This window comes from Berghia stephanieae, chromosome 2 (assembly GCF_034508935.2).
Source record: "Berghia stephanieae isolate SIO BIC M18660-M18661 chromosome 2, UCSD_Bste_1.3, whole genome shotgun sequence".
Classification (NCBI taxonomy): Eukaryota; Metazoa; Mollusca; class Gastropoda; order Nudibranchia; family Aeolidiidae; genus Berghia; species Berghia stephanieae.
Window position 1 is genome coordinate 48,908,069 of NC_088361.1, and position 18,159 is coordinate 48,926,227.

Below are 18,159 nucleotides of genomic sequence, written 5' to 3' on the forward strand. Positions count from 1 at the left end.
GCATGATCCATTCCTATGTAATCAAATCACTCCATACAACGATGTCATCTCACGGCCATTCATCATCCAAATAAAAGTTTTAAACCTATCGTCACAATGTTCACGCCTATCAATGGAACTGAAAAGAAAAAAAAATACAAATAGAAAAGAGGTTAAGATGATAATATTTTATTTAAAACTAACCCTAACTTAAAATTTGAGCTTTTTTAAAGCGCAATATCCACTAAACATGCTCAAAGCACTTTACAAAGGGTCTGTGACCAATAGCAATACGTGACATGCAAAACGAGACATGAAGCATGTTAGGCGATATTACATATTTTTTCCGACAGAGACAAAGCTGTTAACCACCAGTTACTCATTTTACACCTGAGTACAGTGAGATAATGTAAGTAAAGAGCCTTTTCCAAGATCTGAAAGCGAGTGTCATACCACAAGACCACATAGCGGCACTTTGTCATACCAGAAGACCACATAGCTGCACAAAACCATCTACACCAATTCTATTACTATTACTACATATTTCAAACCAAATTCAAACAAAATACTCATTGCTTACATCTCATAACTGTTCGTATTGACCGGATCAAATTGAGAATCTGTGATTTCAAGCCAGGAGCCTCTCCAAATCCTTGGTGCTGATCAATACCCCATCCGACTGTTGGATAAAAATGAGGACACAAAATGTTTATTTTTTTTATTTTTTAAGGGTTTTACGGCACTTGCAACACATTTAGGTCATATCAGCGCCAGTAAAAAGGAAGAAAATAAGATAGTAAAAAGTTATAGAAATACAATTAAAGTGGCCAAGAAAAGAGAAGACAAAAGGGGAATTGGTTCAAATAGGAAACAGATGTAGATTCCAAGAGCACACTATCAAGGCACTTAGTTTGAGATTACCTAAAAGTCTCATCCAGACAAAAGCACAGGTCCCCACTAAGAGGAATACACTCAAATGTTTTACAAATCGTATATACTATAAAGAAAACATAATACAATGCATAACAGAGAGATGATTTACAAGGAAAAAAATATCATCTCCCAAAACAATAACTATGCATTTGACTGTTTCTCTCCCAGTCAAGGTATCCGGCCAGGGCCAGGACAAAACCAAGTAATCTCATTCCAAGACAAAGACAGACAGCTAGTTGGAAAACAGATATAGGGGGATAGAAGACACAGTATGTACCTCCCTGCCCACTATGGGAGGCAGGAACCCCACCCAGGGACACAAAATGAATCTTTGAAATACAAAACATTAGAACAATAAGCACAAAAAAGCTGTATGCTATAAAAACATCTTTGATTTATAAAAACAACCCCCCCCCCCCCAAAAAAAACAAAAAACAAAAAAAAAAACCAAAAAAAAACAAATATTATTATTTATCCCTGCTTCCCCCCCCCCCAAAAAAAAAAAAAAAAACAAAAAAAAAAACAAAACAAAACAAACTGAAATTAAGCAAACCATAAGCATGGCATGTGCTCAAAACGCTTTAACAAATAGGATGAGACATTCTGCCCATAAGTATTTATATTACAATTATCTTTTCAACCACGACAATGCTTTTACTGGCCACGTATCCATTATAATTTGAGAATGGTGAGAAAACATGAGTAAAGAGGTTCTCTAAGGACGTAACTTTTGAACCTTCTTTACTTGAGTTTTTATCACGCACAATATCCAAAAGATGTGTTCTACAAAGCCCTTTAAAAGTGGCCCAAAGTCAGCAGCAACATTGAATATGTAGGACGTGTCTGGTGCCTGTAAGTTAGGGAGTTGTTACATATTTTCAAAAAATAGAGACAGTACTGAGGGTACTCATTTATTCAAGTGTGATGAGAGAATGTGAGTAAAGAGCCTTTTCCAAGGACTCAAATTTGAACTGCACAGAGCTTTGAGGTGTCCACATGATTAGACCCTATAGGCACATCACCACAAAATTCACAAACCTGTCATAAAACTTTGACAAACTGATATAAAATATTGGTAGTGTTAAGTGCTCTGTAGAGTCTGAATAGCCGTAGTCTTTTGTTTCTAATTGTTGTATTTCGATATTTTAGTTCCTCTTGTATTGTATTGGTCTATTTATATAGTTTGGGATCTGAGCTGAATTGTTGGCTGACGGGTCATTGACAACATGCAGGTCTGATTCTGATATCTGATAAACCAAATTGTTATGGGCTCATTGTTGTAGTGTATTGTAAAACGGAAATGCTCTCAAACCAACACAAAATATTGTCAATTGCCATTATTACAACAATGTTAATATGGGCACATAATTGCAAATTGCGTTCGGCAATCAGACCTGATAATAGGCTTTTAATGAAATCGGGCCGAACGAGGGGCCGAACGCCGAACCCGAACGGATATAGCCTTCTCAAGTGACCATGAACGAGATCTGGATAGTGAAGACTCTCAAGCGGTATGCAGCATCGGATCTAAGGTCACGTGATAGAGGATAGCTGTTGGCTTCAGCTGACAAGAAACGGAGAAGGAAAGAATGGAGACTACCTCAGGCCTCCATCTACCATGTGTTAGGGGAGGGGCAAGGTCAGTGTCATTCAATAATTGTGCATGTGGCGCTCTATACGGAGAGAAAATTATAAATTGATTACGGGGGAAGGTGGGGAGAGGGGGGAGGGGGGGTTTGCCCCACAAACGACCGAGGTGTTGGGCTTCCGGTAGACCATGTTACGAAATCAAAGAGAAAAGGCCGCTGGTACTTGGATGGTGGAAATGGTTGGGGGGTAGTGACAATCAGCATGGGATGTATACATTAACATTAATAATATAGGTAATAGATGACCAGGGATGTGTCTTGTTTGTATATGTTTGTGTGTGTGTGTGTGTGTGTGTGCGCGCGCGTGTGTGTGAAAGGGATTACACAAAAACACCTTTCTCTGTAGCTTCCAAATGATTACGTATCCGATAAATTTGAAAACCACATTGTTTGAATCAGCTTGCAAAAAGGAGAACATTTATCTTTGTTTCACAAAAATAGGTTTAGAAATAAAAATTTTTTCTAGTAGATTGATTTAGAAAAAAATATTGCTCAATTTTTAAAAATTTAATGATAGTTTCTTTATTTTCCGGTCGATTTTCTTGATTTATATCTCATTTTTCAATTCTCAATGCGACCAGCACACTGATGTATCTTGTGTGATTCAAAAGCGTTGTTTGTTTTTTTAATATATATATATATATATATATATATATATATATATATATATATATATATATATATATATATATATATATATATATACTGAGAGTCCTGCCTCACTAATTTATTCCTGAGCATTGAGATGGTGACGCAACTATTACATACAAGACCTTGCAGTCGAGTCGGCAGGGGTTTTGGGTTACACAACCACTATTTACCCATCGGTCAGCGGTACTCTTTGATGTATACAACACTTACCGCCTTTACGAAAAGCCGCCTGCCCATAAATCAAGAGATGATCTCCTAACTGTTCACAAGCGAACTGTCAAACGAGCAATCGATGATTGGATAAGAATCTCAAGATCTCATATAATAAGGTAAGTTTTGGAGAGGTGATATCCCCCCACCTGTCATCGGACAGAACTTTCATTGCGTTATATCATATAAGCTCCGCCTCCTCTTTCTATTCCGGAGTGACGAGATTAGACGAGAGGACGCGAGAAAAAATTGAACACGTTATCGGTAAGTCGATTGGTCGTCCTGCTTCGGCGTGTAACTATAACTCGGTAATAATATGTGCACCCCTACTAGAAGTAGGTCTAGGTCATTACTTGAGGATTTGTAATTTACTACAGAAACAAAAATTGCAAGTATTACAAATTACAAACAAGTACAAGTACAAGAAAATAAATAGAATCAACACAGCCCCCCCCCCCCCCCCCCCCCAAAGAAAAACATAAAGAAAAAAAAATCAACAAAGAAACAAAAACAAAACAAAAACAGAATATCGAAGTATTAAACGACTGGACTAATAAAATTCAAATGGCATTATCATTTTTATGATTATTGTATTTTAACATTTGCAATTTACATCATCAACAATTGTCAGTTCAGTAATTAAATTAAAATGAAAAGGAAGAGCGAAAGTGAAACTAAACTGGACTAGGAAGATAAGAATCTGTTGTGGCTGTACTTAAAGTTAAATATATACATTGTACGAAAAAGTTCATATTTGTTTCAACACTCGACCTTTTGCGAGAAATCTTTCTTCGTGCAAGATACAAACAGCGTTTAGACATAAGATGACAGCTTCGATGAGAGAATAGAGACCGAACGCCATGTTGGCAACGGAAGTTATTGGTAGGCGTTACCCAGGAAGACTTGATAGACAGTTAAACGTAAACAAACGGTCTATGATTCTAAATGGAAAGAAAAATTGTCTGATGATATAAAGCTCAGTGAAACAAAAACATAAAAAGCTGAACAGTTGTTGAATATATCATCTTCTGAATTCTTGAAATATTTAACACATTTAAGAAAAGGCAATTTGCCGCAACGGTTTTATTAATTTCCGCACAATTTGTAACCTTTAATAAGTGCAAGATTAACTTTGTTAAGTGACTTAACGCATGCGCACTTTATGTATAATCAAATCCGGTTGTTTACCTTCTCGATTTTTTCCCTTTGCTGGCAGACAACACCAACGATTAATCATCATCATAAGGTTTAGTAACAGTAGCAAGTAGAATCTTACTCTTAGATCAAAATATGAAATTAGATGCATTTTGGAACGAGGATTCAGTAACGAAAATTTGCAAGTGCAGGACAAAAATACGTGAAATAATAATTGACTGTAATTGTAGGACCAAGTGTGTAGATATTCGATATATTTTTTTTTGTAAACAAACAAAAAAGTTGGCGAATAATAATAACAGCCAAAGTGCGGGGTTGTGTTGGCATCTCATGATTGCTAAGAGAGATTTTTTTTACACTTGGACTCAATTCAGTGGTCAAGTCTACCAAATGTTATAATCACAGGTCGCACATCGCATCTTCATTCAAGATCTTCTTTCTACTTATACTTATTCCTATCCCACTCCTTGACTTTGACTCCTTCACTTGTCTTCTTTTTGTTGCAGAGTTTAAATGTTCATGACATGGCTATGTCTAGGAAATGTGTTAATGTTAAGATTTAATATGATGGTAGAACCACTCCAATACATGTTTTGATGCCAGTTTTTAGTTATAAACACACAGGAAGTTTATTTATGGAGATTCTATATAACTCTATATATATAAAGAAAAGTTACATAATAAAATGTACAATACGATAATAATAATAATTTCACACTAGACTTCTATTTTTATTATGTTTATAATATTCAACAAATAACTTCTATTTTCTGAATATCTCTGCTATGTCAAATACATGCAGAACATCAATGAGCATATCATTATTTTCCAAATAATAATAACATGGCTGATAATTATCTGCTAGATACATATGAGATATGGGAATGATATTTATGCTCTTTTCAAGTCTTATATTTTGGAGCAGTATCCTGACGACTCAATGGTTTTTGGATACTTTCATCACTCCTCGTATACTTAAACGCTACCCAATATTTAAATTTGATGGTTTTCAAACTTGGTGTCCTAAGTTAAGTTATATTTTATTCTGGTTAGAGAAAACAACCAAATTGTTCATTTGTGGAGTCGATGTAAATATCTCAGTTTAGTTTTTGATTTGATGTAATTGAATGACTAAATAATAATTTGTTGTATTTTTTGTTGTTGTGGTTTTTAAATTCTTCATTACTGTTAGCATTAATAAGATGTTTTACTTATTTTCTTCGACTCTCCTTTATTATTTCTGTATAATCTTCTTCGAGTGATTTCCAAGGCCAGATATCACGGTTAATAGCTGCTGCTTTGATTTTAATTTATTTAATTATATGCTGACAATGCACGTGACAGAAGTACAAAATTCCCACTTTGCAGATGCAGTGACTGCAGTTCGATATATATTAAATTCTCTATTGTGGGAAGTTTATCCATTAAAATTTTAAAAAATTACGTCAGGGGTAGAAACTGCTGTAGAAATCACTTGCAAATATACTACTGTTTTATTCATTTCAGTACAAAAGCTTTACACAAATAGCATATAATCCATCTCTTTGAGCTGAAAAAACAGGAATAATCATGAAATTACCGTCTAAAATGACCTAATTATGTTGATTGCATTATTAAATGTCTTAATAAAACAAACTAACAAGGATTTTCTTTTCTCAGAATATCTACTATTTCACTTCACTGATTTGCAAAATAATTGATGATTTATTTTCTGACTAAGGAACTTTGCTTTTATGAATCATTCATTATCACTAATATTGAGAACTTCAGCTTTATCAGCTTGCATTTTATAAAAAAGATAACTTGTAAGTTGTTTCATTGGCTTTTGAAATATGATTATGTAAAGACCGGTATGATTAGGTTCGATAATATTTTTTGTTTCCTTTTGTTTTCAGTTTTGTTTTTCTTGTGGCATGAGTTGTGAAGCCTATATTCATCATCATCATCATCATCATCATGGCTGGCGAAAGGAGTCGGATGGTAATGCTGGAGGAATTCATGCAGAATACAGGCACTGACAGAGATAAAGCTATAAACATTCTGAACCGTATGTATCAACATCCAACATCTTTTGTACTTTGTCTCTCTCAGTAATTATTCTATCCATTTCCAAGTGTGTGTTTTTGTCCGTCATTATTTATGAAATTTGATGTAGAAGATTATGATCCTCTTCCTGACAATACTTTTGTAAAGCTGAAGAAATATATAAGCCAATTAACATATATGTTAATTGGCTTATGATACTGTGCTTGATTGTAGGGGGTGAGGAGGCTGACTGGATTAACATTGAGTTCTTGGGTTTGAATCTCAATTTAATTATCATTTTTTTTCCTTTCAAGAAACATAGTCCTTATTACATCTTGAAATATTGGCTGGTATAGATGGTATTGCTCTTGTTTTAAATATCATTTTATTTAGATTTTTTATTGAAACATTGTTAGTTGATATTCCTTTCCTCCAACATTAAACATGAGTTGTTGTACCAGTAGGGTCGCGGGTTTGAGCCCCCATCGCCGCCACAAAGTTTTTATTCTCTGTTGACTTCTGGCACTGTCCTACTCACTTCATTACATGTTATTATCAACATTAGTGCCTGCTCCACTCACTTTTCTGAATTAAAATTCACTCCAACTACGGGAGCATACTCAATGTCTCAATCGTTTCTATGTTATCTGTTTGTGTTGAGAATATTGGCTATTACGCTTAAATGCTGGCCAACTAACTTTTGTGTGTGTTTAACCCATGACCTCAAGAGGTCGGGGAGAGTGGCTCTAGATAGACTAGAGTTTGAAGCGACTTGTTTTGGGGTCGTGGATAGCTCATACGGTAGAGTCACAACCTCCCCGGCCAGGCAGAGTTGTCGTGCCAGTAAGGTTGCGGTTCAAGCCCCCATCGCCGCCGCAAAGTTTTTATTCTCTATTGTCTTCTGGCACTTTCCAACTCACTTCATTTCTTGTTATTATCAACATTAGTGCCTGCTCCACTCACTTTTCTAAACATGATGGTAATGTCTTTCCAAACTTTTATTCTGTTTATTTTTGTCTTCTATAAAAGGGAATCAATGGAACCTCATGAACAGTTACAGCGAAATCGAGAAGATGTGTGTATCCTCTGGTCATAGAAATATTCCTCACAGTCAGATTAGACAGCAGTCACAACCCGTGGCTCCAGCTGGTTACAGTGCCATTGAGACAGGGTTGGGCACTGCAGTCAATCTGGACAACAGAAAAAACCTGGCTCGTCAATCAAACATATCCATTCAACCCTCTCAAGTGTGTCTTCCTTCCAATACGTCTACCAGAGATGCTGCATCCAATTATGGAATTGAAAACTTGTCTGTAAAATTGCCTTACACCAAAAATTCTACCCTCGAGTCCAGACCCGTGCCTGCCTCAGCCTCCGTTGTAAGTCAGCAGTCTTCTCAGGTTAGAGGGACCGAATCGTCTGGCAACAACCAGTCCAGAGTGTCCGATCCTTCCCGGCTGTCGGTGACTGTACCTGGCAACAGCGGTCAGAATAAAGATGACAGGCATGAAGAAGAAGATGTCTTTGATGAAAATTTTGTTTCTAAGAAACAGTTTAATCCCAGTAAGTATAATTTTATTATTTTGTAGGTGATTCATAAAGTTACAAAAACACAAAGCCAGTTGCCCTTCTGAGCCATAAGGCCCATCGGGTATGGGTTTATTCTGTGCGGCTATGTGGTCTTGTTTGTATGACCCTTGCTTTCGGATCGGAAGGTCCATGGTTCGAGCATGGCTTGGCACATAGTTGAGTCCTTGGAAAAGGCTCTTTACTCACATTTTCTCACATACTTAGGTGTAAAATGAGTACGTGGCCATTAACAGCATTGTCTGTCAGAAAAAATTTATAATATGTCCTAACAGGCATAAAATTTCGTTCTGCATGTTACGTGTTGCTGTTGGCCAGGGACCCCCATTTAGTGGATATTGCGCTCTTGCGCTCTGTAGAAAAATCTGTGTCGTCTATCTGGAATTTAGTAATGTATTTATTGTTTTTTGTTATTGGCTGAAGACGGGTTTTGAGCCTGAAACATTCCGTGTTTGGTATTTTGTTCTTTTTTAAAGCTGTTATATTCATTTTTGTGAATATATGGCACATTTTGAAATTCAATGAGTATAGGAAATGCGTTGTATAAATGCGTATATATTCATTTTATTTCTATTCTGAACTATTCCAGGTCCAAGACTAAAAAGAGGTTTTTCAAACATCATAGAAAATGAGGATATCGTTTCAGAGGCCCGTCACAGCGTCCAGGCCGATATTCAGAAAGACAGTCATGACAATATGTATATACAAACTTTCATTCTTCCAAACCTGTCTCCGTATAAGGAGGGATTCCGGGCTTTTGTGCAGAAGGAACTCATTGAAACATCCACTCTTGTGTCTTTGGAACAAGCAGGTTATTTTATTGTTTTGTTTTCAATGTACAATTGTTAGACAATCTTATAAATTGATGGTTTTAACACTCTCCTTACCAACTATAGGAAAATAGTCACATTTTTTACGACACAACCAGCACTTTTATCATTCAGATTTCTTTTGTAAATCATACAATTTAAAGACAAATGTTTTATTATAGCTATAAAAACGTGACACTGTGTTGTAGAGTTCATTTTGCTGATCAATATTATGTATAGAGTGTATTTGTTGCTTTTCTGTTTGAGAAAAAAACAACTATTTTTGTGTTGGGTGGGTGTGAAATTTTGGGGAAAATTCTGAAAATTGTAGGTAAGGAAAGGGTTAAGGGCAGGTATGGCTATCCCATAATTCTTCAAAACTCTTATGTTTATGCTCAGTTTTATCTAAATTTTGGAAGTAAAATGAAAGTCATGGAAGCCATGTTTTATTTATCCCACGATGTCAGTGTATCGTGTTATATCTGGAAATTCGCGTGAGATTTATATAAAAGAAGTCTATCGTATTACAAAATAGCATCCAAGTAACTTTGTTAAAACCTTTTTATGATGTGGGATAGCTCACTTGTCTTTAAGAATAACCAAATACAATGAAATCCTTTGTGAAACAGTCAAGTGTTTGGTATTAGTTTTGGGAGATTAATTTTTTTCCCCTTGCAAATCATTTCTCTGTTATGTATTGTATGTTATGTTTTCTTTTTTGAATATATTCTGTAAAAATTTGAGTGTATTATGATTGGGATCCTGTTCTGGTGTCTGGATAAGACTTTTAGGTGATCTCAAACTAAGTACACCGATAATGTTCTCTTGGGATCTACATCTATTCCCTATTTGAACCAGTTCTCTTTGTCTTACCATTTTTTGGGTACCTTTACTTGTAATTTCAGAATTTGTTCTTCCTTTTTACTGGCGCTGAAATGACCTAAATGTGTCACAAGCACCCTATAACCCTTTAAAAGAAAAGCAAAAAAAAAAAAAAACCCCATGTGCTCATCATTGAGTTTGCACTGTAAGGAATAGACAAGTTTGCTAATTATTTTGTGTTGTTTTCAACTGCTCCTCATATTCAGGTCGTTTAAACTGGTGGGCTGAGATGCGAGTCAGTCAACGCTTGATGCCCATGGCCACATCGGGAGATGGGAACTGTTTATTACATGCTGCTTCTCTTGGTAAGAAACATAAAGACAATTTTGGGATCTCCAGAAGTGGAGTGGTCTGACAGTATTTTAAAAATAAAAGCCAATTAATGTCACTTAAAAAAAAAAAAGGTACAACCTTGAGCTTTTATATAGTGCAATATCCACTGACAGTGCTCAAAGTAGATTGTTGAAACTTATGTAGTTGTTGATACGTTTGACATTGAGTCTTCTTATTAATTTTTAAATGAAAAGAAGGATCAAGACTGCCCTGTAGTTTTTAAATTGATCGCTGTCTAAATTTTTATTTTTCAAGAGTGGAGTAGTTAGAGCTTCCTTGAAGCAGGCTGGAATGTCTGCATTCTCGATAGACCTATTTGCAATCAAAGTGGTAGCAGGTGGGACTTCCTTTACACAAGTTTTTCAAGAGCTACTTTTATATTTTTATTTGTAGCCATGTGGGGGATCCATGACAGACAGTTGATACTGAGGAAAGAGTTGAATGAGACACTCACCAGATCCAGGTATAAAGATGCTCTCTACAGAAGATGGCGTTACCAGCAGACCCTCGGGAATAAAGAGGTTGGATTTCAGATCTTACTTTCTTTTCAATATTTGAAACTGTGGCTTATATTTTAAGGAGAAATAAAAGTGTGACAATGAATGAATGAATGAAAATGGCTGTGCTGATCCTACGGACGCTTTCCATGAATGTGTGTCGGTCTGTTTCTAATATTCAGTTAGTAATTTGTTTCCATAAATGACAAGTATTAGTATTATATTAATAGGTAAAATATACGAGGCTGTCTCAAATAAACTTGAGCTTTATATTTAGTTATATTCGAGAATCGATTGTGCATGTGTGTGGTTGTTTGTGCATGTGTATATAGCCTAGATGAGTGTGGGACATGGGTTGTGTATGTGCATATGTCCACAATACTATAATTGTATTTTATATTGGCATCAATGTGAACCAGAATGAATTTCCATTTCTTTGGATAATAAAGTTTTATTATAATTATATAGTGCAATATTCAATAAACAAGGGGCCTTTAGTCAACAGCGACACTTGTAGGGCAAGACGTGATGTGTGTTAGGCCGAATTACAATTTTTTTCCAACTGAGACGGCCAGGTACTCATTTTACACCCGAGTACAGTGATTGAGTGTGATTAAAGAGTCTTTTCCAAGGACTCAATTATGCACCCTCTCAGAGTAGCACTCTAACCGAGGACCTTCCGATCTGAAGGCGAGTCTCATACCACAAGACCACATAGCCGCACAATAGAATTAAGAGGCTGTGCCTCGTTTTGTGCTGTTCCCTTATATATGAGTCACATTTACTCACTTTATCTTTCTCTCAGTCGAAATCAATCTGATAAAAAATGTTGATATGTGATATCATGATTGATTTATTTCATTGTAAACAGTTCAGTGTAAAGCTCACTTCTTTATTGACTGGGAAAGCAATAACAAACATGATAAAGTGTAAGATTGATGGTTAGTAATAACAGAACACCTCTGTTGCTGACAAAATTACATTTGACCTGAGATAACAACTCATGAGATAACTGCATAACAACTGCAATCTATTTAACATTTGAGATGTTGAAAACAATATAAAAAGAGATAAATAAATTAGCCTTTTTTTGTTTTTGGATTTCTTTCAGTCTGGCTTGGTGTTTAATGAGGCAGAATGGAGAGCAGAGTGGGACAATGTGCTTCGCCTTGCATCACCCCAGCCAAGGGGTGCACGTGACCCAAACCGACAAAATAATTGTTGTGATAGTCCTCTAACCAAGGGGTATGTGACAGTCATCCGTTTTTGTCTTGGTACTTTGACTAATTTTACCAAAATTTTACCAAATCATTTAAAATGAATTTCTTTCTTTCTTCATTTTCAGATGTTAATAAGGCGCTATATAATAATAATATATTATTATTAATAAGCGAAACTTTATCTTGTGTGGCAAATAAAATTATCATTATGGCATCAGGCCATTTTCTATTAGCATTTAACATACTCTGATATCTTCTTGCTGCAATGAGAATGTGTGACTGTTAATCTTCTTTGTTTTATTTACTCAGCTGTGAAGAGCCTGTGGTGTATGAAAGCCTTGAAGAATTCCATGTGTTTGTCCTGGCCCATGTTCTACAGCGGCCCATCATCGTAGTGGCTGACACCTTCCTCAAAAGCTCCAGCGGTGAAGCGTTGGCTCCTATTCCTTTTGCCGGGATTTATCTCCCCTTTGAAGTCCATCCATGCTACAGGTCTCCATTACTCCTTACCTACGATGCTGCCCATTTTTCTGCACTGGTTCCAGTGGAGCAGGACCCTCAGGCTTATCCACTTCTTCCTGGTGAGTTGGTGACCAGAATCGTTATCGCAAAGGCCTTTACCATACTGCATTTCGAGGAATCATTCCTGTTTTTTTCAGAGGGAATTCCCATGATCCCGTCCATTACTGTAAAATTCTGCAATATTAGAATATTACAATGTGGCACAGAAATGTTATCTGCCTTAGTTTTACAGGAGTGAACATGTTGTCAAGAGAATGTATTTTCTACAAGCAAAATTTCAAGGAAAGCTAAGCGTGCATCTAATGAGAGCTTGACATGTTGTAAACAATAATAGACATAATGTAAATAAAATAGCATCTTTCTTCAATATATATATATTTTTTCTTTATTGTTGAATTTCATTGTTGATTATAACTACCACATCTGTCACCTCATAGAGCATATTTACCCTAATTTACATTTTTAATAACAGTAATACTACTACTACTACTACTACCACTACTACTACTACTACTACTACTACTACTACTACTACTACTACTACTACTACTACTACTACTACTATTACTACTACTACTACTACTAATAATAATAATAGTAATTATAAATAGTAATAATGATAATGATAAGCATATTTCTATTTTAAAAGATAATTGTGTATTCTGATCTTTTAAATGTTGTTGATATGAGTATTTTAAAAAAATGATGTATATTGATTGCCATAAACTAGAGGTGCCTAAATGAGCCAATAAGATGGAGACAAAGATAAAGTGAGTAAATGTGACTCATATATAAGGGAACAACACAAAGCAAACGCCGTTTCGGCCTTTGACCTTCTTCAATTAATCACAAAATATGTTAAATGTATTAGATTGTCATAATAGTTAAAACATTATAGGTAAAAATTTACTCACTTTATCTTTCTCACCATATTGAATGCCATGTATATTGTGCACCTAGAGCTATATTTTATGGGACAGGTGCTGTATAAATAAATTTCATTATTATTATTATTAATATTATTATTATTATTATTATTATTATTATTATTATTATTATTATTATCATTATTATTATTATTATTATCATTATTATTATTATTATTATCAAAATCATCATCATCATCATTATTATTATTATTATTATTATTATTATTATTATTATTATTATTATTATTATTATTATTATTATCATTATTATTATTATTGTTATTATTATTTTTATCAATATTAACGACTCAACTCAAAAGATACATTGGTACAGCCTTTTTTTCAAGAATTGTTAGGATCATTCCTCTTTTACACCAGAAATTGAGATGCTCGGATTCGTTGACAACTTTCAAATCTTGTTTAAAGTTTTATCATTTTACGCCATAAGTTGCAATACTATTATCATATTTTGTTGTTGTTAAATTAAGTTCGTATCACTTTTCCATCAACAATTGTCTTACTGTAATATGTTTTGTTTTATATTACTGTAAAGCGCTTAGAGCCGTGACAACGGGGTAAAGCACTATATTAATGAAATTTATTATTATAATAGAAATTCCTTTATTTCGGTATCTTGATTTCCTCCTACCGACTTTTTAGGGTATGGGCCTCAGTTATCCTGAATATTTTCAGCTTACATCAAATCCAGACACGCTGACTAGTGGTTGGTGGGAGCGACTGTCAGAGTCTTTTTATTCCCATAATTTGTCCCTCTCTGGTGTCCTTGCATTAGAATGAAATAACTAGGATGACAGCTTTGGGTTCCAGCTGGGTCTTGATAGCTCAGTTGGTAGAGCACTTGCTTTACAATCTCAATCAATGGGACTGGTATTTTCAGGTATAAAGTACTTTACTTTTTGAGAGGCAAGTTCCTGTCCAAAGGGTATAAAACAATTTGTTATTGTACTTTACTAAGGCAAACTTTGGCTTCGTGGGCCTTTGAATGACCACATAGTGTAAAATGAGAATAAAAAGGTAACATTTTTTGGGGATCATCATGTTTTATATGTTAAGTGTCGCTATTGGCTTGATATCCATGCTAAGTGCTCATTAGCACATTTAGTGGATATAGGTATAAAAGCTTGCATATTTTTATTTACTTTTTTTTTTATCAGCAATTATGTAATTGCTAAAATCTATGTTTTGTTTTTGTCTTTTTTTTTCAGCTGCAATCCCCCTTGTGGATCCCCAACTTAAACTGCTGCCTCTCCACTTTTGCGTGGATCCGTTATCCAACATTAGCAAACACGCTCCTGTTGAGTTGACCCTGGAGGACAAGGTGAATCTGCTGAAAAAGATGCTGGATGTAGAAAAAATTCCATTGTATACCACAGATCTCAACGGTGATAGTGACATTGGCTCTTGTGGCTCGCACGAATCAGATGAAAGCGGCCCTAATTCACGAGATAAGGACAAAAAGAAAGATGATAAAAAGAAACAGGGACAGACCGTAGCCAAGCAATTTGGAAGTCTGGGAAAGACAGTTGGTAAAAAATTGAAACAGTTGGGTAAAGGAAATAGAGAAAAGCCAAGACGTCCCAGCATCACTCAGAGCACAGCAATAACGTCATTAGACCATTATAGTCCTCGTGATGTTGTTCTGGTTGCCCGGTTGTCTGAGAAGCGAGGAAAACAGCAGCAGGAAATGGTACAAAATTATCTGCAAGATGCCCAGGCTCGTTTTAAATTAGACCATGAGTTGAAAAGAAAAAGCGACATTGAATTACGGAGTAAAATAGCCCCTCATCCGGCTGCCGCATCGACCACCAATTGCAAAACCCCGGGCTGCCCGCTGATCGGAGTCCCTGAGGCTCATTTCTACTGTTCCCAATGCCATGCAGCTCGACAACGAGAAACTCAAGATTCTCACTTGGGCGTTGGTGTCAATCAGTACTCGTACAACACTTTTCCTGGTCGGGGCTGTCAGCAAAATTTGTCTCCCGATGAAATTTTCTGTTACGGCAACTCCAAATTTTACACGTCCAGTAATGAAGATGTAAACAATCCCAGTCAGCCAGGAAATTTGACCGTACCAAAATCTTTGGATTCGCAGACGTCTCGGTCGAGCGATAACATAAACAAAGTTAGAGGCCGATCTCCCTCTCCTGGCTATGATAATGTAGAGAATAGAAAAAGCAATGTAGTTTCTGTGAGCAATACATCAAGTGAAGAAACGAGAAAATGTACAACTGCTGGATGTGAGTTTTATGGAAGTCGTGCCTCAGACTACTTGTGTTCCAAATGTTATCAGAAAAAATACCAAGAAATCTTGAATCGAGCTACTCACCATTCAACAAATTTGTGATTGTATATTATCGATATATTATTAATATAAAATACTGTAGAATCTCTCTAAGCATCTTGGACCCTATTGATGAAACTTTATCCTGATTGATTAAACAAAAAAAATTCTGCAGGGTTCTGGTAGGTTGTTATATAAACTTGTCATTTATTACTTGATTATTGTTACAGTGAATGACATAATCAGTCGGATGGTGAAAAGGTTTGAACTGAGATATTTCCAAGTTTAGTTAGAAGGTCAATTTTTTAAATCAAAAGTGAGTTCTTGTCATAAATCATTAAATCAACCCTTTTTGTACATCTTCAGTAAATATTTTTACAGCTAGTCAAGTTGAAAAAGTATGAAATTTGAGAAAAGTTGCTGGATACCTTTTCCATACAGACCATAACTTCATGAAAATTTACTCAATTTACTTCAAATAAAGATTAAAATGCTCTGGGGAGCATATTCTTTCAAAAAATGCAAATCCAAAAATGTTCACCTTCCGACTGATTATGTCATGCACTGACACAAATGGCTATTAAAAAGAATTAATGACATAGTCATTTTAGCCAACAAGTCTTATTTTTAAATTTCCTTTAAAAAATTATTTATTGGCAATTTATTGTTTTTATAGCCAGGAGATTAAAAATCTAAAACAGCTAATTGTGTTGTAAGTTAAGATAAGTGAATCATAACATGTGAATTTTTTATTTGTCTTCTCATGTCCTGATGTTTTAAAAAGATGTGTTTCTCTAAAGGACATTGCGATCATTGAAGAGCATAGTAAAATTTCTATTTGCTCTGATTATGTTTCGGCTAATCAGGTTTGTTGTGGGTTTCAGTCAAGGAGATTCAACGATATCATATTATGCATATTGAATCTAAGTCCAGGTATAATCTGTTCAACATGAAATTTTTTTTTTTTTTTTTTTTATCGTTTGATTGAGTTGAGGACACAAAGATGACTTAATTCTTAGAAAATAACTTTGAGTTGACTAAAATCATTTTGTGCTGAACTGACTATAGTTACAGTCTTTACTAAACTTGCCTTCCAAACTTGTAGAGCCTGATGTGTCTATGTTTGTACTGTTTGATTTGCTATGATGAGCTTATCTGGCAGATAAAACATCGTGTTACCATTAGTATGACTAGCGGATTTGACTTCATAGATGTGATCACTTGTTGTGTCGATATTTTTATTTGTCAAATGATGAGTGATGAGTTCATTGATTCATATAACAGTGGATTCTGTTCAAAGCGTGCTGTCTCTGAGAGGGATGAAAAACACAGGCAAAATGCTTAATTTTTACATCTAAAACTTTTAAAATCCATACCGTCCCTGATGTTTAATATTAGTATTAGATCTGTAAAAATTCTGAAATGCCTCTCAATTGACTTTATCCATTGTAATTATAATGGATAGGTCATGGTATATCTTCTGTGCTATTTGAACCAATTCCCCTTTGTCTTACTTTTTCTTGGCTGCTTTAATTGTAATTCAAGAATTATTTTACTATCCAAATTTCTTCCTTTTTTACTTACTGGTGCTCCAAGTGCCGTAAAACCCATTAAAACAAACACGAACAAATTTATTGAAATTGATAGTCTATAGTCACTTTGATATGATGGAATGCCAGGTCGATGAATTCCCGTTTGATACAAATTGCAGGAAAGCCAAAAATATGCATTATCATATTTGTAACCCGTCAATTCAAAACGGTATCATGTCCGGGTGATTCAGAAAAAAAAATCTCAACATCGCCCGGGATTGATATCAGCTCTTTGTGTGTGAAGTGAGTGTTCTACCAACTGAGCTATCAGACCCACTCGAGTCTCGTACTTTTTTTTGGACATTCAATTTTTAGGAAATAACTAAATCAACCCGACTTAGAACTGTTTTGAGGCAGTGGGTCCTACCTGTGTTGTTGGAATGTATTTTGTTATTTTACATTGATTACTATAGAAATGTGTGATCTACAGAAATAATATGCACGATTTATCTTGTTATTTATTATGCATTGTCCTTTATCTTGTCATATCAGGTTTTGAATTTTTGTTTATCATTATTTATTTATTGTTTCATTTTCTTACATTGGTTTGTTTAACAAAAATTGATGCCATTAAAAAAAAAAAAATTTCATCCATCAGTGCTGATGGTTTTGCTCGGATTCTCAGAAATCCTTGATTTTGGAGTCGAAGGAGGAATTTACTCCTTAAAAATTACAATCAAATGTACTGGCAGTGAGAGACTTGAAGTGTGGTGGGACAAATAAGTGCAGTTTCCCCACTCTCCACAAGTTAGCTAGAGTATCAATGATAGTTTATCATCTCAATTGCTTTAAAAGTGGGGGTTAGTGCAGTAAAAATGGGGCTTTATGGCAATCGTTCAAAGTTTTCCTCCTTTTTTCACTTTTAGTTACTATCAGCACTGACC

The 18,159-nt window shown here is 35.2% G+C and overlaps 2 protein-coding genes across 3 annotated transcripts; one reads left to right on the forward strand and one right to left on the reverse strand.

Annotated features, from left to right (window-relative positions):
- On the reverse strand, window positions 1-4,384 carry LOC144965067 (immediate early response 3-interacting protein 1-like). Its single transcript, XM_078899965.1, has 3 exons — window positions 4,194-4,384; window positions 560-658; window positions 1-118 (listed from the first exon to the last, which is right to left on the reverse strand). The coding sequence occupies exons 1-3, from the start codon at window positions 4,282-4,284 to the stop codon at window positions 63-65; spliced, it is 246 nt and encodes an 81-aa protein (XP_078756091.1). The 5' UTR covers window positions 4,285-4,384; the 3' UTR covers window positions 1-62.
- A 193-nt stretch (window positions 4,385-4,577) lies between these two features.
- LOC144965068 (uncharacterized) lies at window positions 4,578-17,836 on the forward strand. Of its 2 annotated transcripts, none has more exons than XM_078899966.1 (9): window positions 4,578-4,668; window positions 6,473-6,624; window positions 7,632-8,165; window positions 8,779-9,000; window positions 10,087-10,185; window positions 10,607-10,734; window positions 11,822-11,955; window positions 12,240-12,511; window positions 14,608-17,836. In XM_078899966.1, exons 2-9 carry the CDS (start codon window positions 6,534-6,536, stop codon window positions 15,744-15,746), a joined length of 2,619 nt encoding a protein of 872 aa, XP_078756092.1. In that variant the 5' UTR covers window positions 4,578-4,668; window positions 6,473-6,533; the 3' UTR covers window positions 15,747-17,836. The 2 variants fall into 2 exon arrangements, with proteins under 2 accessions (XP_078756092.1, XP_078756093.1); XM_078899967.1 differs by having other exon boundaries at window positions 4,637-4,813.
- The last annotated feature ends 323 nt before the right edge of the window (window positions 17,837-18,159 follow it).